This window comes from Mastigoproctus giganteus, chromosome 12 (genome assembly GCF_048544385.1).
Source record: "Mastigoproctus giganteus isolate SK-2022 chromosome 12, ASM4854438v1, whole genome shotgun sequence".
NCBI lineage: Eukaryota > Metazoa > Arthropoda > Arachnida > Uropygi > Thelyphonidae > Mastigoproctus > Mastigoproctus giganteus.
This window is the reverse complement of record NC_143586.1, coordinates 6,800,623-6,827,230: the sequence shown is the minus strand read 5'-3', so window position 1 is coordinate 6,827,230 and position 26,608 is coordinate 6,800,623. Positions and strand designations below refer to the sequence as shown.

Genomic DNA, 26,608 nt, shown 5'->3' with positions numbered 1-26,608 from the left:
AGAACGGTATAGACAACAGATGAATTTGACAGAACGAGGTATGTACAAGTACAACCTTTGAGGCGAAAGGAATCATACAGCGAATAATTTGGGCAACTGAGATGAGCAGTAGTTGAATCAACCGATAACTGTTGTTTGGTTTTTAGGAGCATTAGCAACTAAGGCCATATTGCTCTGGGGATATGCGGTGGTCATTCCCTGAATTTTTCTGCATCCTCCGTATATGGTGGTCACGGGCTCGAACCCTGGTCTAATCAAGAAGCATGTGCTATGCACTGCTGCTGCTGCCCACCTGGCTATGGAGGCACCCCGATAACTGAGATTCTGTCAGAAAAAGTACATGCGGTTTGGCAGACTGCAAGTGGATATGGACATCGCTGAGATTAGAATTGAGACCACGTATATTTGTGAAATGAATCAGGAAGTGTTTGGGAGGTTGAGATCTTTTCGCAGATAAGCTTTCTCTATTAGTTTGACAATTCATGGTGTATTCAATAGTAAGAAAAAGTGGGGGGGCATACTGTATGAAGTAATGAAATTTTTGGATATGGCACACACATGGTAAGAATATACCCAGATCCTTGATATAACGTGACCTCGACAATGCCCCCCCGCATACACACTACTCGGATTCCCTCCAGTCACTATCTGGCAGATTAGAGGTAGCAAGATTATACACTAGCTGATCTGGAAGCCTCCAAAAGAGTTACCAATAGGTTCAGTCCGGTGTACTGACTAGCGGCTGGCCTGCAAACACCGTTTTAGAGCTGTACCCTCGAAATATAAGGAAGACTGGATCTCGCATTGATGTCCATCATAATCTCAAAAGTCATCAGTCATACTGCATGATAGAAGAGATGGGGAAGGATTATAAGACCATTATCAGAGAATTTGTTGGTATCAAACTCAAAAGCAACTGAGTCTAACAGTAAGTTTTAATATATTATTATATATTAGATAGTATGAACCAGAACTGTGATGCCCAGTACGTTCTACATTGATATCAATATTTGTAAAATAATAAGAGAAGTTTACCTCAATATAGTACGTAGAACACTTTCCGTATGACAGACTCCAGAAATTAAAACGAAACAATCGAAAAACTTACATAAGAGTAACAAATAGTTTAAAAAATAATTAAAAATCAATTTAACACAATAAAAATAAATTTAACGGAATTAAAAATAAGAAAATTAATTAAAAGAATTTAACGAAATAAATTGCAAAACGATTTTCCTTACTGAAGCTGACAAAGCTTCCTATTAAGGAAATTTTTCACTTATTTAAACTGTTAGTTGAGGCCAACTATATCACCTTTCGAGACAAAGTGTACAAACAAATTTTTGGTTTGCCAATGGGATTGAGCCTGAGCGGCTTAATATCGGAGATCTATCTCTCAACGATTGAACATATACATTTGACGCCTTTTCGACTCCGTATCACATACTATGGGAGGTATTTAGATGATGTTCTAGTTATTACTGATAGTAGTACTATCCAAGACATTTTACATTCTTTTAATAATATTCATTCTAGGCTCAAATTTACATTGGAAAGGGAGGATACGGATACAAAGTCAGTAAATTTTCTAAATTTAACGCTTACTCGTGAGTCGAATAAAATCCAATTTAACATCTATCGTAAACCTACAAACACTGGTATGCTTCTACATTATAACAGCTATCACCCGTTCACCTACTAAAGATCGATTATCTTTAATCAATTTCTAAATGCCTACAAATATTCAACGACGGAATCTGCTTTGGGCTCAGAAATACAAATATTAACCAGCAGATTCTTAAACATGGGTTACCCTTGCTACAATAAACCGAATTAGGGTACAATCTAAGGATAGGATACAAAATACTACACCAATCAACAATACTAATATCAAAAAATACTTTATTTCTGTCCCATATGTTGAACAGTGGCACAAACATGTATGCTTGCATGTATACCGATGCTAGAAGTATAGTAAATAAATTTGATGAATTTGAAGTGTTGGTCAAGACATCAAAGGCGGATATTGTTGGGATAGCAGAGACGTGGTGTCACACATATAAGGAATGCAGAACTGGAATTTGGGGAGGTACAATGTGTACAGAAAGGATACACAGGATAGCAAGGGAGGAGGTGTTATGCTGTTAATTAAGAAAAACATAAAATCAAAAGAAGTGCATCCAGTTGATATAGATGAACAGTGCACTGTTGAGTCAGTTTGGTGTGACATAAGCACTGCGAAAGCAAAAATAAGAGCAGGAGTGTGTTATAGGCCTAATGACTCGAATGAGTACAATGAACAATTGTACAGAGAAATAGAGTGGGCTAGTAAATCGGAATGTCTTATAATTGGGGGATTTTAACTTCCCAGATATTGACTGGAACTTGTGGGTTGGTCACTCACACACTAGTCAGACTTTTGTGGATTTATTGGATGACTGTTTTCTGCAGCAGTATGTTCGAGAGGCAACCAGAGAAAGTAATACTCTTCATCTGGTTATCAGCAGTGATCATTCGTGTATTAAGAATTTGCAGATAAAGGAACCACTAGGTGGCAGTGATCACAGTGCACTGATGTGGGATTTACTTAAAGATTTAATTACCATCAGGGGTAAAGGAAAGGGTTTTTGCTTCCGTAAAGGTGTGTACAGTGGTCTCCGACAGTTTTTAAATTCTGTACAGTGGGATCAACTGACGATGCTACCAACAGTAAATTCTAAGTGGGAAGCATTCAAGGAATTAATCGTGGATGCTACTAAAAGTTTCATACCTATTAAGAAATATTGTTCAAGGTTTAGGCCTAAATGGTTATCTAATGAACTAATGAGACTCGTAGCAGAGAAGAAAAATGCATGGGATGCATATAAATATTCAAGCGACTCAGAAGCCTATGGCAGATATAAGCTAGTCTGTAAACAGGTCACAAAGGAGGTTAGGCAGGCGAAGGCAGATTACGAGAAATCCTTGGCAAAAGATGCTAAGAAAAACATCAAGGATTTCTTTACTTATATAAACTCTAAAAGGAAGGGGATGAATCTGATTGGTCCACTTGACATCGATGGTTCAAGTGTTGTTGATCCTGCTCAGATAGCAAACAAACTGAATGAGTATTTTGCATCTACATTCACACATGAAGAATTATTAAGGTTTGAAAATGGCAGAAGGTTATCAAATTGTAGCAGGATACTTAATGATTTTGTAATAACTGAAAGCAAAGTGGAGGAGAAATTGTTGAAGCTAAACAAAAGAAAAGCACCTGGGGTGGATGGGATCTATCCAGTTATATTAAAGGAGGCAGCAAAGCAACTAAGCAAACCCTTAGCCATAATTATGAGAGCATCCTTGGACTCAGGGGAGGTTCCCACGGACTGGAGATGTGCAAATGTATCCCCAATTCACAAAGGGGGATCGAAGGATGACATGAGTAATTACAGACCAGTTAGTTTAACTTCTGTTCCGGGTAAAATAATGGAGTCACTGGTTAAAGATGCATTGCAGGATCATCTAGACAAGACTGCAGCAATAATTCAGACACAGAATGGGTTTGTTAAGGGAAAGTCTTGTCTGACAAATTTGATAGGATATTATGATGTGGTTACAAAGGAACTGGATGCAAAAAATAATTTTGATATCATATATTTAGATTTCAGGAAAGCTTTTGACACTGTTGCGCATGGAAGACTATTGTACAAATTGGAGCAAAATGGTATTAAGGGTAAGTTGCTACAATGGATAAAAGGATGGTTAAGTGGGAGAAGACAGAGGGTGGTAATCAGTGGGTGCTACTCTGCGTGGACTAATGTTATTAGTGGAGTCCCACAGGGTTCGGTGTTAGGTCCACTGTTGTTTTGTATATTTATCAATGATATTGATGAAGGTATATCAGGCTTAATGTCGAAATTTGCAGATGATACAAAGGTTGGCAGGGTTGTTAATGACAGTAATGGCAGTGTGCTACTGCAACAGGATCTAGATAATTTGGGCAGATGGGCTAAGAAGTGGCAACTGAAGTTTAACCTTGACAAATGCAAAGTACTGCATAGAAGTAACCCCAGAGAACTGTACCAACTGTGTGATACTACGCTTAAAGTGGTAGAAAATGAAAAAGACCTGGGAGTAATTGTGCAGTCAGATATGAAGTTTTTTGAGCAATGCAGACAGGCTGCCAGGGCAGGTCATGGGGTTTTGTCAATGATATATAGGAATTTTGCTAGCAGGGAGAAGGAGGTGATTGTCCCTCTGTATAAGGCAATGGTCAGGCCACGCATTGAGTACCGCGTACAGGTCTGGAGGCCTCATTTTAGGAAGGATGTAGATTTACTTGAGCGTGTACAGAGAAGGGCAACAAGATTGGTGAGGGGAATGAAGGCATCCTCTTACCAAGAGAAGCTTGAGTTCTGCAAATTGCAGTGCTGGAGACTAGGCACCTGTGTGGTGATCTGATTGAGGTGTATAAGGCCTTGAATGGTTGAGCATGCTGAATTCTGATGGGATCCTTCCACTTGTTCAGATTACGAACCTAAGGGGGCATAAATTCAACTTTAGAAAAGACAGATGTAGAACAGATGTGCGGAAATTTTCCTTTAGCCAGCGGGTGGTTAATTGCTGGAACAAATTTCCAACTGTCGTTGTGGAAGTTGATAGGTTGAATAAATTTAAGGAGGGAATGGTGTGATTTTTTTTTTTTTTTTTGGCTGATGCTGCATAAGCTCATACACTTGGTTTCTTGCATCACATGCCACTACTACTACTAACAGCTTAACAGATTCTGTATCTGCTAATCTTAACAGATACCGAATTTAAAATTGTGGCCAGGCCAATATGGAAATTACACACTATACTGAACTCAATCTGTTCCTTGTTCGCAATACAAATAAATGACCTAGTATACATTTCCTGTGATGATTGCGACTCGTCTTATCAGGGTTCCACGCTGTTTCCTCTGAATATTCGTGTTAATCAACATGCGGCCTCAGTTTGTGCTTCTCGTTCAGCAGCGTCAGAATTAGCCTTTCACGCCGTTAAAGAAAAACATACTTTTTTATGGAGGCCAAAATACTTAGTGTACAACGTAATTATACGCGACTATTCCTTGCAGAAACCAAAGAAATTAAATTACATGAAAATTCTGTTAATGTTTGTCGACCATACCTCATCTTCGATTCATGGGCTTTTACACGCATGCGCGAAGACAAATAATCCCTATTTAAGTTTCATACTCACCCCTATTCGGTAATTTTCATTCCTGTGATCACGACATATGGTCGAAAAGCATTGTCAGCTTCAGGAAGGAAAATCGTTTTGCAATTTTTTTCGTTAAATTCTTTTAATTAATTTTCTTATTTTTAAATGCATTAAATTGATTTTTAATTGTGTTAAATTGAATTTTATTGTGTTAAATTGAGTTTTAATTATTTTTTAAACTATTTGTTAATCTAATGTAAGTTTTTCTATTTTTTCATTTTAATTTCTGGAGAGTATCATACGGAAGTGTTCCACATACTACATTGAGGTAAACTTCTCTTATTATTTTACAAATTATTATATATTAAAAATATATAATAATAATAATGGTGCTGTCACTCCTATGGCTACCACAAAGGAAGGACAAGACCAACCAGCTGAAAGTGTTTCCTTCATAACTGTGCTGGTGACTGCCCAGGAAGAAAGAAGAAGCCAGTGCATGAAATGGAGCATCAAAATGAATATGTTCATCATCCGAGCATACTGCTAATAACAAAACTAGAGACCAACATGATAATGTTCAGGATAAAACTTATCAAGTGGTTGGATAATTCCTGACTGTTCAGGTCACTGAATAATGAATATCAGACCAAAGACAGACCACCATCATGAAGAACTTGGTAGCTTCTGCAATCTTGGAAAAAATCAAGTAGGATGTGGGCAACCAACTACAAATAACAAAGAATACCGAGCACAACCGAACCATAACTGGAGGAGGAACACGAAGTAGAAGAACTACAACCAAAGCAGCCAAAGTGGAAACAGAAGGTTGGAATGTCTAGGATAGAAGAAGAGTGGAAGAAGGCCCTACAAAATTCAAGAGCATGGACCCAATATCTATCTGTACTGGAGCAGAGACCCAACAGAATCCTATATAGAATACCACTGCAATTAGTAGTAGCAGTGGCATGTGATGCAAGAAAGCAAGTGTATGAGCTTATGCAGCATCAGCCAAAAAAAAAAAAAAAATCACGCCATTCCCTCCAAATGCCTGTCTAGTTCCTCCTTAAATTTATTTAACCTATCAACTTCCACAATGACAGATGGAAGTTTGTTTCAGCAATTAACCACCCGCTGGCTAAAGGCAAATTTTCACATATCTATTCTACATCTGTCTTTTCTTAATTTGAATTTATGCCCCATTAGGTTCGTAATCTGAACAAGTGGAAGGATCCCGTCAGAATTCAGCGTGCCCAACCCATTCAAGGTGTTATACACCTGAATCAGATCACCGCGCAGGCGCCTAGTCTCCAGCCACTGCAATTTGCAGAACTTAAGCCTCTCTTGGTAAGAGGATCCCTTCATTCCCCTCACAAATCTTGTTGCCCTTCTCTGTACACGCTTAAGCAAATCTACATCCTTCCTAAAATGAGGCCTCCAGACCTGTACACAGTACTCAAGGTGTGGCCTGACCATTGCCTTATACAGAGGGACAATCACCTCCTTTTCCCTGCTAGCCAAATTCCTATATATGAGTGACAAAACCCCATGACCTGCTCTGGCGGCCTGTCTGCATTGTTCAGAAAACTTCATATCTTACTGTACAATTACTCCCAGGTCTTTTTCATTTTTTACCACCTTAAGTGTAGTACCACACAGTTGGTACGGTTCTCTGGGGTTACTTCTATGCAGTACTTTGCATTTGTCAAGGTTAAACTTCAGTTGCCACTTCTTAGCCCATCTGCCCAAATTATCTAGATCTTGTTGCAGTAGCACACTGCCGTTACTGTCCATTAACAACCCTGCCAACCTTTGTATCATCTGCAAACTTCGACACTACGCCTGATATACCTTCATCAATATCATTGATAAATGTGCAAAACAACAGAGGACCCAACACCGAACCCTGTGGGACTCCACTAATAACATTTGTCCACGAAGAGCAGCACCCATTAATTACCACCCTCTGTCTTCTCCCACTCAACCATCCTTTTATCCATTGTAGCAACTTACCCTTAATACCATTCTGCTCCAATTTGTACAATAGTCTTCCATGCACAACAGTGTCAAAAGCTTTCCTTGAATCCAAATATATGATATCAAAATTATTTTTTGCATCCAGTTCCTTTGTAACCACAAGTCACAGACAACCTCAATTGGTGAATAATATGCAAAGCAGAACTCCCTTAAAAATACAAGCAGTGTGCACAAGTTTCTGAAGAGTTGTCAGCTGCATTGGATATTAAGATAATTTAAACATTTGGTTGCTGTTTCAAGTTTTTATTTTGTCATTTCTGTAATGTTTCATAGTGCAAAGTAATATTTTTTATGCTCTAATTGTTCTACCTTATATTTCCCAATGAGCTGCAATTCAAGTGTCAAAGAGTCTCATTTGACTTGAGCCGAGATTTAACCACCCTTGTTCTATTAGGAATATGTTTACTCACTACCCTATATTTCAAGCATTTAATGCCCATGGGCTGTTCTAATAAATTGTGATAATAACAGAGGCCATCCTGTTTACTGTGTTTTATATAGTTGACTTTCACTTATTGCCTATTGCATTAGAATTCACAAAAGTTATTGAAGAATAAATTCTCAATATTTTTTCCATTGTAATATATTTGTAATATCTGTACTTTAAGTCTATAAACTGATGTCCCTCCCCATATGTTACCATATGTGATAATTTGTTATTTATGTTTGTACTTCACAGATGTTTTTGTTACAGACTGTGGCAGAAAAATGGAACTGCAAATTTTATATTTATATATGTGAAGTCTGCCTTACAATTTTGTTTTTTTCCAGTAATTTCCTAAATTCTTTCTTTGATAATCAGTATTCAAAGTTCACAGTACTTCAAAACTGCAGCAACAGCTTAATCTTAAAAAAAAAAAAAAAAACATTATGTGGCACAGCATATTAATTTCAAATTTTTTTTATTTTTAGATATCATGTTGTTATTTGTTATTTGGTTTTTTAGGAGCATTAGCAACTAAGGCTATATTGCTCCGGTGCGGTGGTCATTCCCTGACCTTTCCGCATGTTCCGTATTTGGTGGTGACGGGCTCGAACCCCGGTCTAATCAAGAAGGGTGTGCTACGCACTGCTGCTCCTTCCCACCTGGCTACGGAGGCGCCTTTAGATATCATGTCTGCTTACCATATATTAATTCAAAAATTTACATTTACCTCTAATTACAAATATCATTTTTTAGCTGTTGATAAAATATGTGCATATTTTTATCGGTGTGGTATATTTATTCTATAAAGTTATTATTTAGAATTATTAATGACTAAAATGTTTAGCATATTCTGATTAAACACCATATCAACATGTTCAAAACATAATTTGGACTTTGGCATGTGGGGTTCATTGTTTTTTTTTTTTTTTTCCCCTATTCAGTGGAAACCATGGCAAAAAAATTTCCTTGTTATTCCTGTTATGAATTATATCTGGTAAATATAATGGTTTTAAAGTGCAAAAGGATAATGTTCTCTTTATGAAGGAGAGTCTCAAAATGACTCCCATGCCATTGTTGAACCCCCAGAATATGAGAGTTCTTTGCTTTTATCTGTGCTAAATTTATTAGTACAATTAAAAGAATAAAATATAAATTAATAAAGCATCTACTTCCCTCTGTATATATTAATTTAAACAAAATGGCAAAGCTTGTTGCCACAAAGAATCCATCCTAAAATTAGTTTGCTCTAATCAGCAGCATAAAAATTATTTTGGATAGGGTCACCATTTTTAATAATAAGCATGATTTTCAACTACCATTATGCATTACAAACAATTTCATAAAAGCCTGATATATATGGAGGGAAACCATTTATTATTAATTAAAAAAATTAATGTACCATATTGATATGCAATTTATTTCTAAACACAGGTAAATAATGCCACTGCTAGAGTACAAACAAAGAAAACACCAACCATACCAAATGGTTAGTATTGTTATTTGTATCAATATATCTTTTTAATTAGAAGAAATGTAACATGGAAAAATAATTAATTTGAACTCTTAATTGATTAGAAGCTCTTAAGAGTTCAACTTTGGTGTAGTTTCTATACATTTTGTATAGAGACTAAATCATATCCTTGGCCCCATTTTATACACTTTCACCACCTGTCGTGCATAAGATATTGACTTTCACTTAATTATGTTATTTGAAAGTTGCTTTCTAGATCTTAGACATATGCCACCTGAGGTAAGTTAAGAATATGGCCAAAGGCCAAGAATACGGCCTGGCTGTTGGCTGTGATGGGACAGTTGCAACTTTACCTAAATCTATATATGTACATTGTATTAATTTAGTTGCAATAAAGATTCTCTCTCTCTCTCTCTCTCTCTCTCTCTCTCTCTCTCTCTCTCTCTCTCTCTCTCTCTCTCTCTCTCTCTCTAATATAGTTCCCTCAGATGGCTCCCTCACAATATTTTTTTATTGGCCTAGCTCCAGTATTATCTTTTGAAAATGATCCCACAACTGTTCACCAAATCAAACTAATGAATACATCTACCAACTGCCAGTTCGTACACCATCTAGAAACCTTTTATCTTGATTACCAATTTCCAATATAGATTTCATCATGTGCAGTCTGCAGGGAATCTTTTGGTTTATACCATTTATTTTTGGATAAATTTTATGGAAAATTTAAAGGTGTTGCTCTAGACCAGTGGTTCTCAACCTTTTGTCTCCTGCATCCCACCTACCACTTGCTCAAGAACTGTTGGGCCCACTGCAGTAAAAAGAAAAACCTCACTTATTCTAATTGATGTATTTTTACATTTATAAGTATATAAGTAGTACTATAATGATTTGTAGATAGTTTTAAGGATTTAGTAATTGTATTAATAATGCTGTTGCATAAATTATTAATATTTTGAAGACTAAATGCACAAGGTGTAATATGTTATGAGTGAAATCAATTATATAATATCAGTGTAAATACACCATAGTTTAACTACATAAATAGAGTAATGGCATCATTTTCATTTGATTTTATCTCATATTGTGGCTACCTTCACAATGAGATACCAGGTATTGCACTACTTTGAATAAATAATGCTTCTCTGGTGGAGGAGACTACTGTTATTTATTCTCAGTGGGCACCACCGCCACCCAGATGCATTTCAGAGCTTGTTGGCTCACTCATCGGTGGGCGGGCTGGTACCCTGATAATGCAGACATACGAAGCTAATTCCACAATATGAGAGATGCCAAATGGTGAAATTATTGTGGAATTAACTTTTCAGCCACAATGGCATGTCTGCATTATCAGGGTACCTGCCCGCACACTGATGAGTGAGCCAACAAGCTCCGAAACGCATCTGGGTGGTGGGACCCACTGAGAATAAATTACAGTTGTCTCCTCTACAAGAGAAGCGTTATTTATTCGAAGTAGTGCAATACTTGGTATCTCGTTGTGAGAAGGTAGCCACAATATGAGATAAAATTAAACGATGCCATTACACTACTAATGTATTTAAATTTATGGGTAAACTATTGTTTATTTACACCTATATTTTATAAATTATTAATGAAAAACAAATGACAATTTATGGAAAATACTTAATGAAAAACCTGGGTTTTATCATTAAATTGTGCCTCATTTATAAGAATATGAATTCTTGGCGTAATGCAAGAAACAGCAAGTCGAAGTGTAGACTCAAGTTGGAGACTGTTTCTTTCCTTAGTTTTTACAGTTGCCATAGCAGAGAAATCCCCATCTCGCAAAAATATGTTGAAGGAAATGGTACAAGTTTCTTAACAGCTTTCTCACAAAGTTGTCCATGCCCTTGTTTAATTTTAAGCCAAATTGTTTCCAAAGGCAAACTCTTAAATAGAGCTTTCAACATTGGATCACTTGGTAATTCAGTGAGGCTGTCTTGCTCTGAAACAGAAAGTAACAGCTTATTTGTTTCACAATCAGAATGAATGAATGAATGAATCCAGTACGAACAAAAAAACAATTCTAAAATTGTCTTGAGATGGAAAATACTTTTTGAAATGGGTTTCCAGTTTATCTGAATGTTTGGAAACAAGCTTGGCAATACTGTTAATGCTAGATTCTCTTTTGTTGACAACTTCTGAAAAAAAAATGAAACATATCAAATACTCCTTCATCTAACCTATTTTTCCAAACAGTTAATTTATTTTTTAATGCTTCTATCGCAGTTGCAGGTGGAAGATAGAAAGCCTTTGGACATTGTAATCACAAATTTAGTTTGTTAAGAAGTGAAAAAATATCTGCCAAGTATGCCAATTTTGACACCCAGCAAACATGGTGGCAGATCACCTAACAGGTGACCTTCTTCTGTATTTACTATAATTGTGGGTGCCACCTTTCTTTTCAATTTCTGGGAAAAAATTTTGAGTTTTATTTAATTCTTCTTTGATGATACCAATATTTCATCCATTGTTAATGCATTGCAATACTTATTGTATATAACTTTTTATGTGTTAATGAAAAATTAAATATTTAAAAAATGCTGTGTTTTTTACAGCTTTTATTTTCAAAACAACAAAAAGAAAATATTAATTCTGATGAAAATTTTAAATATGAAAAATGTTTTATCATAATTAAAATATAAACATGAATCTATTAAATTGTCTATTTTACAATTTTAAAGATCATTATGTACTCAAAATTTGTACACATAGTAAGCACTCACTTTCTGCATACTGTGTACAAATATACCTTTAAAAAATTAATAATTATTTTATACATATTAGGCACTCATTAGATACATATTAAATATTATTCACTTCCGTTTTCAAATTTTTTCAAAATTTCTTTCAAATTTGGCATGTTTCATTGTGCAGAATGTTTAATTATTTATATTGCTTCCCATAGAATAGGAAGCATCTTAAACAAATATTAGGTTTCATGTTCTTTTTTACTATTTGAAAACAATAATACATCTGGCGAAGGTAAAGAAAGCCTGCACGAGAACGACGAGAAACGTCGGATAACTTACGCGGAAAATTAGTTTGCCGATACGGCACTCTAGCGCTGCTCACTCGGTAAACAGACGGTAGGTGTTAACGGTCTGGAGCAAAGTCGAGAACGATATACTGATTGACAGGTAGGCGTGGCAAACGACGTGCTGATTGGTGCGTGAACACAACACACGATAACATCGGTTTAGTATCACTGTAGCAGCACTAATGGTAACTTGTCCTAATCGTACAGTTTGGTGTGACATAAGCACTGGCAAAGCAAAAATGAGAGTAGGAGTTTGTTATAGGCCTAATGATTCTGATGAGTACAATGGACAGTTATACAGGGAAATAGAGTGGGCCAGTAAATCACAGTGTCTTATAATGGAGGATTTAACTTCCCAGATATTGACTGCAACTTGTGGATTGGTCACTTGCACACTAGTAAGATTTTTGTGAATTTACTGGATGATTTTTTTCTACAGCAGCTTGTTAGAGAGGCAACCAGAGGGAGTAACACTCTTGATCTCATTATCAGCGGTGATATAAGAAATTACAGATATAGTAACCACTAGGTGGCAGTGATCACAGTGTACTGATGTGGGATTTACTTAAAGATGTAACTACCATCAGGGGTAAAGGAAAGGGTTTTAGCTTTCGAAAAATGGACTACAGTGGTCTCACAAATTTTTTTAAATTCTATACAGTGGGACCAATTGATTATGTTACCAACAGCAAATTATAAAAAAAAAAATTCTAAATGGGAAGCATTCAAGGAAGTATAGACAAGGATAGAAAGCTTCTAGGAATCTTGGAAGCTACTAGGCTTTTTGTTCCAACTAAGAAATACTGTTCTGGATTTAGGCCCAAATGGATGTCAGATGACCTAATGAGACTTGTTGCAGAAAAGAAAAATGTATGGGATGCATATAAATTATCAGGTGACACAGAAGTCTATGTTAGATATAAGCTATTCTGTAATCAAGTCACAAAGGTGGTTAGGTAAGCGAAGGCAGATTATGAGAAATCTTTGGCAAAGGATGCAAAGAAAAACAGTAAAGACTTCGTTACTTATATAAACTCTAAAAGGAAGAGGATGAATCAGATTAGTCCACATGATATCAATGGTTTGACTGTGGATGATCATTCTCAGATAGCTGCCCAACTAAATGAATATTTTGCATCTACATTCACATATGCGGAGTTATTCAAGGAGGAGTAGGCCAGATATAGAGCAAAGTGAAGGAGAAATTGTTGAAATTAAACATAAGAAAGGCACCTGGGGTGGATGGGATCTTTCTGTTATATTAAAGTAGGTGACAGAGAAAGTAAGCAAACTCTTAGCCATAATTATGAGAGCATCCTTGGACTCAGAGGAAGTCCCCACAAACTGAAGATGTGCAAATGTATCTCTAATTCACAAAGGGGATCAAAGGGTGACGAGTAATTACAGACCTGTTAGTTTAACAGAAGTCAAACTAACAGACCTGTTAGTTTGACTTCTGTTACAGGGAAATTATTATTATTATTCCGCTAGTGGGAAGAGAGTAAGCATGTCTACTGTATCAGCACTCTTAGAGTAAATTGGAAACCGTTGCCATTTGTAAGCTGTTTAATTCTTTCTTTTGTTATTCATTTCGTGCAAGTGCATTAGCAGAAACATCTTGTGTTAACTACGCCAAAGATTTGGCGTAGTTAACACAAGTGGTGGAGGTGGTATGTCATGGTTGCAACAATGGGTATCATTTTCGATGCTCATTGAAAGAAGCAACCTATAAAGGGATGGTGAAGCAGAAGAAACAACTGTGGAGGTGTATATTGTGCAGGAAAGAAGAGAGGGAAGGGAGAAGTGAAATTTCCTATTCGGCAGAAGAATTTCACGATTTACTGAATTCAACAGCTGTAACAAACGAAGATTTAGAAGTCACACAAATGCAGGTGAATACCCTAAATATAGGGGACGTACTAGGGAGACTATCCAGTAAAATCCATTTACTGGATTTACTAACAGAAATTGTACCGATAAAGAACAAAATGGAAGACTTGAAGACAGAAGTAGAAGATATCAAAAAATCGATTTCATTTGTCTCAGAATCCTTTGACAAAATACAAAAAAGCATAAGCAAGCTGCAGGACTCCAATGCAGCTATCTACAAAAGAATTGTCGATCTGGAAGCTTTATTCAAGCAAAATGAGGAAAATTTCATTCTACTTAACTTAAGGATTGACTCGATAGAACAACAGTTATTAGAAAATAATGTAGAAATAGTAGGATTAACTGGATTAGCAGGCCAAAATCTAGATCTTGTTATTCAGCAGCTAGCGCTTTCATTGAACTTACAGCACAATTAGGAAGTAGAGCACTACTACATACCTAACAATAAAAAAATAAATGATAAGCCTACTCTAATTATGAAATTTGCAAATCATGTGGAAAAAGATAAATGGATGAGAAAAGGAAAGGAAATTCGACTCACAGCAAATGATATTTTTCAGAACAGCAATATTCCAATCTACATAAATGACCACTTAACAACTCACCTCAAGAAATTGTTTTGGGAAACAAAACAATTAGTGAAAACTCACAATTACAAATTTTTATGGTTAAAACATGGAAGAATTTACGTGAAGAAGAACGAATCTTCAAGAGTCATAAGAATCTTGAGTTCAAAGGAACTGCAGTATATAAAATAAGACTCCTTTATTGTGAATAATTGTAGTTACTTGAAATCTGGTACTAAGGTAAAATTAAGACATCAGGTATGCTTTTTGTGGAATCACAAATTTTCACTTCACCTTTACATTTTTTAAATAATCCAAATGTTCAAGCTCTTTTAATTGATAAAAAAAGTTTTTTCTGGTAGCTCTAAATATCAGGTCATTAAGAAAAAATTGAAGAATATATCTCATGTATAGTATTAACAGAGGTTAATATAAAAAGTGATGAAATTGCTAATTATAACATACAAGGTTATGACAAGGTCTATAAGTTGAGAGAGTTGAGAAGGGGTGGAGGAATAATAATATACTACAGAACATGCTATAAGGCAATACAAGCTTACCACTTGACTCAGTCTTGTGAAAACTGCTTTGTCAAATTATTAGGAGAAGATCCACAAAACACATTCATGATTTGTGCTATCTATAGGCTACCAGCAGATTCTATAAAAAGCTTTCTAATATAATTAGATAACATAATTCTGCAATGAGATGACATACAAGCAGATAAGACCATACTAGTAGGAGACTTCAATATCAATTTACTAACCGATGAAACAGAAAATGTAACACTCAGATACTCTGCAATCTTAAACAATTATGGATTTGAACATACCTTATTTGGAATAACCAGGCAACAAAGGATGGTGGGTGATACAACAGTAAGCTCATGCTTAGATTACATTATAACAAATATAAAGTTGAAGTATGCAAATTCCTACTTACTATTAAATCGACTTTCAGATCACAGAACGTGCATACTAATAATAGATATGCACTCAAAACAACATCCATGTGAAGATATAAAATTAACAAATGTTGCGAAGAAAAATTATTTGTCAACAGGTAAACTGAAACAGAACATGGAAAACTTGTTAATACAAGAGCAAATATCCTACACAACAAATGTAAATGACTTTTCAAATAAGGTAGTACGAATGATAAACAATTCAAGGTTAAATATGGAGAGAAAAGTAAATCACTTAGATTGCAACATAAATCCTAGGAGTAACAGGATTAAGCATAAGAAACCTTGGATGACAAAAGAAATAGAAGAATTAATGGTACAAAGAGATAAATACTTAAGGCAGTATAGAAATTGTCCATCAAAGATAGAACATTATCATAATTATAAAACACTAAGAAATAAATTGACAGGTATGATTAGAAAACAAAAAACACTTATTACAATCAACTTTTTATGGATAAGCAGATAACTCAAAAGGAAAAATAGAACATTATAAATAACCTACTAAGTACAAGGGAAAAAAAAGGGGGGGGGGGGAAATCAAATTAAAACATTATTAGAACAGATCTCTGGTACAAACAAACAATATGAGGCTGAAAATAGATTTTCCAAAGCTGTATTAGATCTCAGTAGATACAATATACACTATTGCCAAGACTCCTTTTCTCAAAGAGATAGTCCTCCTCAGATAGTGAACTCTTGTGTAGTCTTAGCTCCACAGTACACAGAAATTCTTAAGATCATAGAACAGTTAAACAAGAAAACTTACAGACTGGACTGTATTACAGTAATCGAAGTAAAGAGAAATAAAGAACAGTTCACTGTTCTCTTGGTGGAGCTTATAGCACGAATGTTAGAATCGGGGAAATTATCCTACAGATCTACTTTCCTTTAAAATACTCCCTGTATATAAAAAGGGACAACCTGATGACTTTTGTAATTATAGACCAATTACAATTCAGTCGATTATAAATAAAATAATAGAAAATTATATATTTTCCGATATAAGCAAATATTTACATCAGTATGGACTGTTAAACAACTCTTTATTCTCATATCCAAAGGGCAAGAGCACACAGACATTTTTAGAAAGCTTAGTAGACTCTTTTAACTTACATTTAAACAACAATGACTTCATAATGATTTTATTTATTGATTTGACCAAAGCATATGACTTATATGACATATAAACTAATTGATATCCCAATCTTGAAACAGAAATTACTGAAATATGGTATAAGGGGAAGAATCAATCAACTCTTAGCATCTTATTTAACCAAAAGAAAAATAACAGTAGAAGTAGAGAATACAAAGAGAAAATCATATAATGTAAAGAGAGGAGTACCTCAGGGCACTCATGCAGGGCCAATCATGTTCAACATCTATATAAATGACATATTCGAAGAAATAAAGAACTCCTTTTTAAAAATTTATGCAGATGATATAATCTTATATACAATTGGAAAGAACCTGACAAAAATGGCAAAAGATTTACAGCAGGATGTAATAAATTTACAAAATTGGTTGCATGACAATAAATTAGCACTCAGCTTTGAAAAAACAAAATTTTTGGTAATTAGACCTATTACATGAACATAAATGCCTACATGTTCAAGATTTCCAGAATTGCAAATGTCTAACAGTGGAAGAAGTTTCAAATCACTGTTACCTTGGGTTATGGATTGACTATAGTCTAAATTGGGCAATGCATATAACAAACTTGTACAAAAAAATGAGATTTTATGTTTACTTTTTTTATTACATTAAAAATAAGTTAAATCTAAGAACAAAAGTTACCTTATATTATGCATTAGTGGACTCCCAACTCAATTATTTAGTAAATGTATGGGCATGAGCAAATATAACTGAAATAAGGGTAATAAACAACTTACTTAACAGGATTCTGAAACTTTTAATGGGGACAAACTCTTGGAATGATCTGAATAAGAGAAGGCAATTTTTGTTGAAATATAAAATACTTTATCCAATTCAAAAACTGAAATTAAATTTATTCTTGAAGAATCTTAACACTATTTATGAAGAGTCGAATCTTCAAAGCAATGTATCACATAACTTTAGGAATCCAAAAGCAATTGTTTTGCCTCACCCTAGGGTACTAAATAGATTTGGAGATAGGCACACAATGAACATAATAAATAACTTGTTGGCTATCGTTAATTTCAGGCGCAGGAGAAGTTATTCTATCTCCAAATTAAAATTCCTAATAAGAAGATTTTTGATACTCAATGATACAGTAGATTAGACCTGATATGCAGATCAATTACTTTCTCTGTTTGCAGTGTGGAATGTACTGTGTGTAATGACTTCATTGTCTTTTCCGTTAATTAACAAATCTGTATGCAAAAACTGTTGTAAATGACGAATTACAACTTTTTGCCAAGAAATTCACTTTTCTTAACAAGTTCTTTTATTATAAACAAATTCTCTTGATAAAATTGTATTGTATTATTATTATTATTATTATTATTAGCTGTATGGTGCAAGGAAGCCTGAGGCTTATGCTGCACCAGCCAAAAAAAAAAAAAAAATTCTCGAGTTACCCTGAGAGAGAATCAAAAGGAAATCACCAAGAAAGAGAAGAATGATGATATCCAGCTCAGGACCCTAGGTGTGCCAAGCCCATACTCACCAGATGTGAGCCATAATGAAGTCACTGGTTAAAAAAGCATTGCAGGATCATCTAGACAAGACTGCAGTAATAATTTAGACACAGCATGGGTTTTTTAAGGTGAAGACTTGTCTGGCTAATTTGATTGGATACTATGACATGGCCAGAAAGGAACTGGATGCAAAAAGTAATTTTGATATCATATGTTTGGATTTCAGGAAAGCTTTTGATACTGTTGCACATGGAAGACTGCTATATAAATTGGAGAGGTATGGCATTAAGAGTAGGTTGCTACAGTGGATAAAAGGATGGTTGAGTGGGAGAAGACAGAGAGTGGTAATCAGTGGACACTGCTCTTCGTAGACTAACGATAATAGTGGTGTCCCCCCAGGGTTCGGTGTTGAGCCCATTGTTATTTTCAATATTTATCAGTGATATTGATGAAGGTATATATCAAGCTTAATGTAAAAGTTTGCAGATGATCCAAAGGTTGGCAGGGTTGTCACTGTTGCAGGGTTGTATGCTGCTGCAACAGGATCAGGAAACGTTGGGCAGATGGGGTGAAAAGTGGCAACTGAAGTTTAACATTGACAAATGGAAAGTACTGCATATGGGTAGCAGTAACCCCAGAGAAATGTACCAACTGGGTGATGTTACACTCAGGGTAGTGGAGAATGAAATAGACCTGAGGGCAATTGTGCAGTCAGATATGAAGTTTTCTGAGCAGTGCAGACAGGCGCCAGAACAGGTCATGGGGTCTTGTCAATGATATATAGGAATTTTGCTAGGAGGGATAAGGAGGTGATTATACTCTTGTATAAGGCAATGGTCAGGCCACACTTTGAGTACTGCATACAGGTCTGGAGGCCTCATTTTAGGAAGAATATAGTGCTATTGGAATGAGTACAGAGAAGAGCAATGAGATTGGTGAGGGGAACAAAGGGTTCCCCTCACCAATGTACCAAGAATGACTTAAGTTCTGCAAACTGCAACGTCTGGAGACTAGGCGCTTATGAGGTGATCTGATTGAGGTGTATAAGGCCTTGAATGGTTTAAGCAAGCTTATTACTAATGGGATTCTTCCTCTTGCTCAGATTGTTCACCTGAGGGGGCATAAATTCAAGTTGAGGAAAGACTTGTGTAATAGATGTGCAGAAAATTGCCTTTAGCCAGTGGGCAGTTGATTATGGGAACAAACTTCCATCAGTTGTTGTGGAAATTGATAGCTTAAAGTCAAGGAAGAACTGGACAAATTTTGGAGCGAATGGAAGGGTGAAATGGTTTTTTTTTGGCTGATGCTGTATAAGTTTGCTTTCTTGCATCATGTGCCTCTACTCTACTAATGCTAATGGTAAGTATGTGTATCATACGTTTTAATCTCTAGGTTTTAAAGAAGCATGATACATGAGTTTACTCTGTCAATTCAGTAAAAGTGTTTTAAAGTAGATTATTAGTTCAAGCCTTATGCAGCTAATACTGTATATAAACTTTGTGAGGATATACCGGGTAGTTATAAAATAAGTTTCCCTATTCAAGGGACCGTAGTGTCAAAACTGTTAGAGATGGCGCTGTGAAAATCACCGGGTATGTCATTTAAAAGGGTATGGGAAAGTGATTTGTAGAAGAAAAAAAATTTGTTCAAATTTCTGCCACAGGGGAGAAATTGGCACTGTAAACATGAAATGCAATACTTAGCTTTGAATTAGATTTTAATATCAGAACTTAGAAATCTACAGATATTGTTCTATGCACTTTCCTTCACTTGAAATGACATTCTAAAAATGGAGGAGTGCGTGTGACTTAGTTTTGTGTAGCATTTCACTGGAGATGTTGGGTACATGTTGTTTAATGCTTGCTTTCAAATCGACAAGTGTCTGTATGCTGCCATGGTAAATTCTGTCTTTCAAGTATCCCCATAGCCACAATCACAGGGATCAGTCACAGGGACTTTCCGCAGTTCTGGCCAGCCTGATCACTAGATCAGGCTGGCCAGAACTGTGGAAAGTCTCTAGAATTGATGCGATCATTTTTGAATGTTGAATGGAGCAGTTCCTTCACTTGTAGAACAATGTGGGGAGGGGCACCATCTTGCATGAACACTACAGTCTCCAAGCATTGCCTTTCTTGCAGAGTGGGAATAATGTGATCTCTTAGAAGAGTGCAGTACAGTGCACTAGTTACCGTACACCTAACGGGGCCATGAGGTGTAGACTCTTCAAGTAAAATGGTCTGATTATAAACTCTGCTGTGAATCCACACTATACTGTAACGTATGGACTTTATAGTGGTCTTTCATGTCCAGCAGATGGATGACAAATTCCCCATATTTGACAATTTTGTGCATTTATAGCCCCATGAAGAGTGAAATGTGCCTCATAAGACCACAAGGTCATTCGAGCCCATGTATTGTCAAGTTCCATACGAGCCAAAAATCAATCATAGAGAAAAGTCTATTAGTTGTTGCTGATCACAAGACTTTAGTTCTTGCACTAAATGAATCTTGTATGGGAACCAGCATAAAATTATTCAAAGCATTTTACGTACAGTAGACCAAGGAAGGTTCAAGTCTCTTGATATACCTCTGGCACTACTGACTGCTATTGGTTCACATTCAGACCTGGAGGCCACTGCAACTGCCACTTCGAATTTCCCCGGTCGCTTCAAATTTTTTTATTAGTTTTTGAAGCCCCACTGACATTAAAGGTCCTTTATGCAAACCTTTAAGTTTCCGATATTCATGTAGTGGTGCATTAGCGATACTATTATTCTGGTAGAACAGTTTTACTAAAAGAGCATGTTCCTTTTTTGTAAGAGCCATCATGGTTATTGATGGAGGCCATTGGCCTTTCTACTTTTATCTAACAGGATGTCATTTGCGTAAGCATCATGTCTTGAAGTAAATGACAACTTTTACATATAATCAGCGCCGTTTTTCTCCTGGTGGCAGAAATTTGAACTAATTTTTTTTCTTCTACATATCGCTTCCCCATACCCCAAATGACATACCCACTGATTTTCACAGTGCTAACTCTAACCGTTTTTACACTAAGGTCTCCTAAATAGGGAAACTTATTTTATAACCACCTGGTGTATATATACATGTAGATTTACATACTCACACACATACATACATGCCTATGTATTCTTCATAGTTGCTGCTCTGCGTGGTGTGGCTATACAACGAGGTCGAGCACGAGGAGCCTTTGCCACTGCCTTTGCTAGACATCCTTCTCCACTCACTGCAGCTGCAGCAGCCACTGCTCTACATGGTTATACTCCGTAAGTAGGTTAAATCTGCATTATACAAAGTCTTCCTTTTTTTTTTTTTTTTTTTTTAGATGCATTAGCATGTATGCATAATGCACCTATTATCTTCACTTTGTTTGTTGGTTTGTCCATCAGTCCATCCATCCACAATTTATATTTGGGCCTTTTAAAAAGATTTCTGAAGTCATTCCAAATTTAATTGAAATCAGACCAATAGAAAGGTAACAATTATTATATCTTTATCCATCCACAAATAATAATTTGATTCCCAATGGATAGATTTTCATGAAAGTTTATATTTGGGCCCTTTAGAAAGATTGGTTTGGCCCATTCCAAATTTAATTAAAATTGAATTGAAATTAAAATTAACAGGTATGATTCGATTATAATTCTAAGAAACCTGCCAATTGTAATTTCTTTGTCCGTCCATCAATTCGAATGATAAACATTCACATGTATGCCATTCGAATCCAGTGCATCCAGTGGATGATTGCTTTTTGAAAAATTTTATATTTTGCTGTTAGAATGATTTGTCAAGCCTTCCCAAATTTTCTCAAAATTGGACCAATAGACATCCAGCAATTATTATTATTATTTTCATTCATTAGCATCATATAGGCTATCCATATACTGTATATGGATAGCCTATGTGATGTAGCTGTAGCTAAAGCACTGTATATCTGCTCACTGTCCATGGACACACAGAAAACAGTTGACCAAAAACTGTTTTCAGTTCTGGACGCTTGTGTTACTTGGAGTCATCACACACGCTAACTGTATATGTGAAAACTGTGAAAAACTTCTAATTATATTTTTAAAAAAAGCTAATCGTTGATCAAAGGTCGATTAACAAAAACAACTAACATGGCAAAAATTACCAGAGAAAATACTTGTGCGAATGAAGAACTGAGAACATTTTGTTTCTGCACATCCATCACACTGTCAGTACATTCCTCCAATAAGCACATAACAATAACACAATACCCACTACTTCAGCACTGGCAAATAGTAAGCTTAAATTGAAATTCATTGCAGTAAGCAGGCTAATTAACACAACCAGTGATGACTACTCCTGGCATGCTATTACTATGTGCACTGCCATTAACTTACATGATTCATTTAAGCTGCTTGAAGATGCTAGTTTCTGAAAAGAAGGCCACCTGCATTTTAGGCATAAGCAGTCTTTGTTGTCATTTGCCGGTTGGAGGAATGAATAGGTAATGTTGCAGATCCGCAAAAACAATGTTCTTCCTTGCCATGCAAAAGTCATTGCGTTTTGCTCTTTTTTTTTGTTATAAATTATGGATTATTACTATTTGCTAACATGCCAGAAATGTAACAAACATTATGTAAATTAACTAACTTGTTATCATTATGTTATTACAATAAAAATCAGATATAAATGTGATTTTTATTGTTATGATGATAAAAATATCACATACGAATGTTTAATATCTGATACTTAAGCATAACATTAATATCACAAAATTTATTTAATATAAGTTAAATGACAATGATAAATAATAATAATTAAAATTAATAATATTAGTACTTACAAGAATTATTTAATGAGGAGCAATTTCAGTTAGCTTTTTGAATGCTTTCTTGAGCTGTTTCAGCTAATGAAGGGTTCAGGACTGATTCAGTGGAAGACCATATAGTGTCCAGATGTCCTGTTTTAAATGAAATTGTTATATTTTTCACTAAGATGGCCCAAGAAAGATGAAATGGGATCTGAGTAGTTCTGTTTTGTCAATAAAATTAATTAATTTGCTGAAAGTATAACCACATTTATTTTATAATAAAGTTATTTTAGTTATAAATGTAACATTTACATTTACCCCAGGGGCCCACATCTGGTGAGTATGGGCTTGGCAAATCCAGGGTCCTGAGCTGGATATCATCATTCTTCTTTTTTGGTGAGTCCCTTCCACTTCTGACTCTTTGTCTCTCAGGGTAACACTGGATTTTTTTTTTTTTTTTTTGGCTGGTGCAGCATAAGCCTCAGACTTCCTTGCATCTTATGGCTAATAATAATAATAATAGCTTTTTGCAAGATTGCAGGAGCTATCAGCTCCTGCAATCTTGGAAAAAATCAAGCAGGATGTGAGTGATCAACTACAAAGGATAAAGAATATGGAAGCAGAGGAGGAAGAACATACCACCACCGAACCAGAAGAGGAGGAAGAGCAAGAAGAAATACAATCCACAGCAGCTGAAGTGGAAAGAGATGAAGTCATGATATCCAGAATAGAGGACGAGTGGAAGAAGGCCGTAACAGAATTCGAAGGAATAGACCCCACAAAGATTCACATGATACTGAAGAAGAGGCTAAATAGAACCTTGTGGAGAGTCACAGACCACCTGAATTGGCACATAATACCGCATTACCTCGACAACAATGGAGGCCATCCACACAGCTGTGTATTGTGCTGCAGTACAATACACAGCTGTGTGTTGATGATCCTGCTCAGGTAGCTAACAAACTAAATGAATATTTTGCATCGACATTCACACATGAGGAGTTATTCAGTGAGGGGAATGCCAGAGGTGTATTCAACTCTAGCAGTAAGCTACAGAATCTTGAAATAACTGGGAGTAAAGAGAAGGAGAAACTGTTGAAGATAAACACAAGAAAGGCACCCGGGGTGAATGGGATCTATCCAGTTATATTAAAGGAGGCAGCAAAGGAAGTAAGCAAACCCTTAGCCATAATTATGAGAGCTTCCTTGGACTCAGGGGAGGTACCCATAGACTGGAAATGTGTGCAAATATGACCCCAATTCACAAAGGAGGATCAAAGGCTGACATCCATCCCTTGTAGTGGAGGTTGATAGCCTAAATAAGTTTAAGGCTCAGCTGGACAGGTATTTTGAACGAACATAGGGGTGAAGTGGAAGTGGGTTTTTTTTTTTTTTTTTTTTCTTTTTTTTTTGGCTGATGCTGCATAAGCTTGCTTTCTTGCCACAAGTAATTATAGACCTGTGAGCTTAACTTCTGTTCCAGGAAAATTAATGGAGGCACTGGTTAAAGAAGCACTGCAGTATCTTAGACAAGATTTCAGTTATAGCTCGGACACAGCATGGTTTTGTTAAGGGGAAGTCTTGCCTGACCAATTTGATTGGATACTATGATGCAGTCACAAAAGAACTGGATGCACGGAATAGCTTTGATATTATATACTTGGATCTTAGAAAGGCTTTTGATACTGTTGCACATGGAAGACTGCTACACAAATTGGAGCAGTGTGACATTGGAGGCAAATTGCTGCTATGGATAAAGGGGTGGTTGAGGGGGAGAAGACAGAGAGTAGTAATCAATGGACACTGCTCATCGTGGACTAATGTTATTAGTGGAGTCCCTCAGGGCTCAGTGTTGGGTCCATTATTGTTTTCTGTATTTATAAATGATATTGATGATGGTATATCAAGCTTAATGTCCAAGTTTGCAGACGATACAAAGGTTGGCAGGGTTGTCAAGGACACTACTGACACTATGCTACTGCAACAGGATCTGGAAAGGTTGAGCAGATGGGCTGAGAGGTGGCAAATGAAGTTTAACATTGACAAATGTAAAGTGCTACACATGGGAAACAGTAACCCCAGAGCAACGTATCAACTCTGTGGTACTACACTGACAGTGGTAGAGAATGAAAGGGACTTGGGGTTGGTTGTGCAGGCAGATATGAAGTTCTCTGATCAGTGCAGACGGGCTGCAAGAGTAGCTCATGGAGTATTGTCAATGATATACAGGAATTTTTCCAGCAGGGATAAGGAAGTGATTACTCCCTTGTATAAGGCAATGGTCAGGCCACACCTAGAGTACTGTATACAGGTCTGGAGGCCTCATTTCAAGAAGGATGTAGAGCTGCTGGAACGAGTACAGAGAAGGGCAACAAGATTAGTGAATGGAACAAAGGGGTGCTCTTACGAAGAAAGGCTTAAGTTTTGCAAATTACAGTGTCTGGAGACTAGGCACCAGCGAGGTGATCTGATAGAGGTGTATAAAACCTTGAATGGTTTGAGCATGCTCAATGCTGATGGGATTCTTCCTCTAGCTCAGAAAAATCACCTGAGAGGGCATAAATTCAAATTGAGGAAAGACAGATGTAGGATAGACGTGCGGAAATTTGCCTTTAGCCAGCAGGTGGTTGGTTGGTGGAACAGACTTCCATCCCTTGTAGTGGAGGTTGATAGCCTAAATAAGTTTAAGGCTCAGCTGGACAGGTATTTTGAACGAACAGAGGGGTGAAGTGGAAGTGGGTTTTTTTTTTTTTTTTGGCTGATGCTGCATAAGCTTGCTTTCTTGCATCAAATGCCTCTACTAATGCTAATGCTAATGCTAGTAGCAGCCACGAGGATTAATGGAAGAGAAGCCAGAGACCAGCAGCAGAAGAACTGCTGAAAACAGAAGGAACCACCAGCTTGGGAAAGAAGATTTCAGCAGAAGATAGAAGAATTAATAGTCAAGATAGGCCAATTGACCCAATACCAACGGGGCAATAGGAGTAAGAAATTAATTGGAAAAGTGAAGAGCATCCTCATGAGAGACGGTGTCCACAGCAAACATGAGACAAAAAATCAGAGAATAGGAGCGTACTTGGACACATTGAAGCAGAACCTCCTTGCACTCAGCAAGAGACTATGCCAATACAAAGAGAGCTCCCAGAGGAAAATAAACAGCTGAATCTTTGATGAGGACCAAAGAGGCTTCTACAGGAATCTCGGAGAAGAACGGACCACCTCTTCTCGGGTGGTCCGGGAACGGACCACCCGAGAAGAGGACGATTCAGGAGTTCTGGGGAAACATATGGAGCAGGGAAGTAAGACATAACAGCCAAACCACCTGGATAGAACTAGAACACAAGAAAACCAAGGACGTACAAGAAATGAGAGGGTGGGAGATTTGGGAAGAAGTAAAACAGACGATCAAGAACTCTCACAACTGGGGAACTCCAGGAATAGATAACATCCACTACTGGTACAAGAAGTTCACTTGCACACAAGCACCTGGCAGAGCAGTTCACCCGAATGATAAGGCACTCAGGCAATCCCGAAGTTTCTTACATAAGGAATCACATATCTGAAGCCTAAAGATGAAGGTACGATAAACCCA

The 26,608-nt window shown here is 36.4% G+C and overlaps 1 protein-coding gene across 4 annotated transcripts in view; it reads left to right on the top strand.

Annotated features, from left to right (window-relative positions):
• Positions 1-26,608, top strand: part of LOC150076655 (RNA binding protein fox-1 homolog 2-like) — a 510,847-nt gene that overhangs the window by 348,955 nt on the left and 135,284 nt on the right. For all 4 annotated transcript variants that reach the window (XM_090386158.1, XM_090386157.1, XM_090386155.1 and 1 more), the window contains 2 exons: positions 9,080-9,134; positions 21,379-21,505. In XM_090386158.1, coding sequence (XP_090242284.1) covers positions 9,080-9,134; positions 21,379-21,505 — 182 coding nt within the window. The remainder of the gene's footprint in view (positions 1-9,079; positions 9,135-21,378; positions 21,506-26,608) is intronic.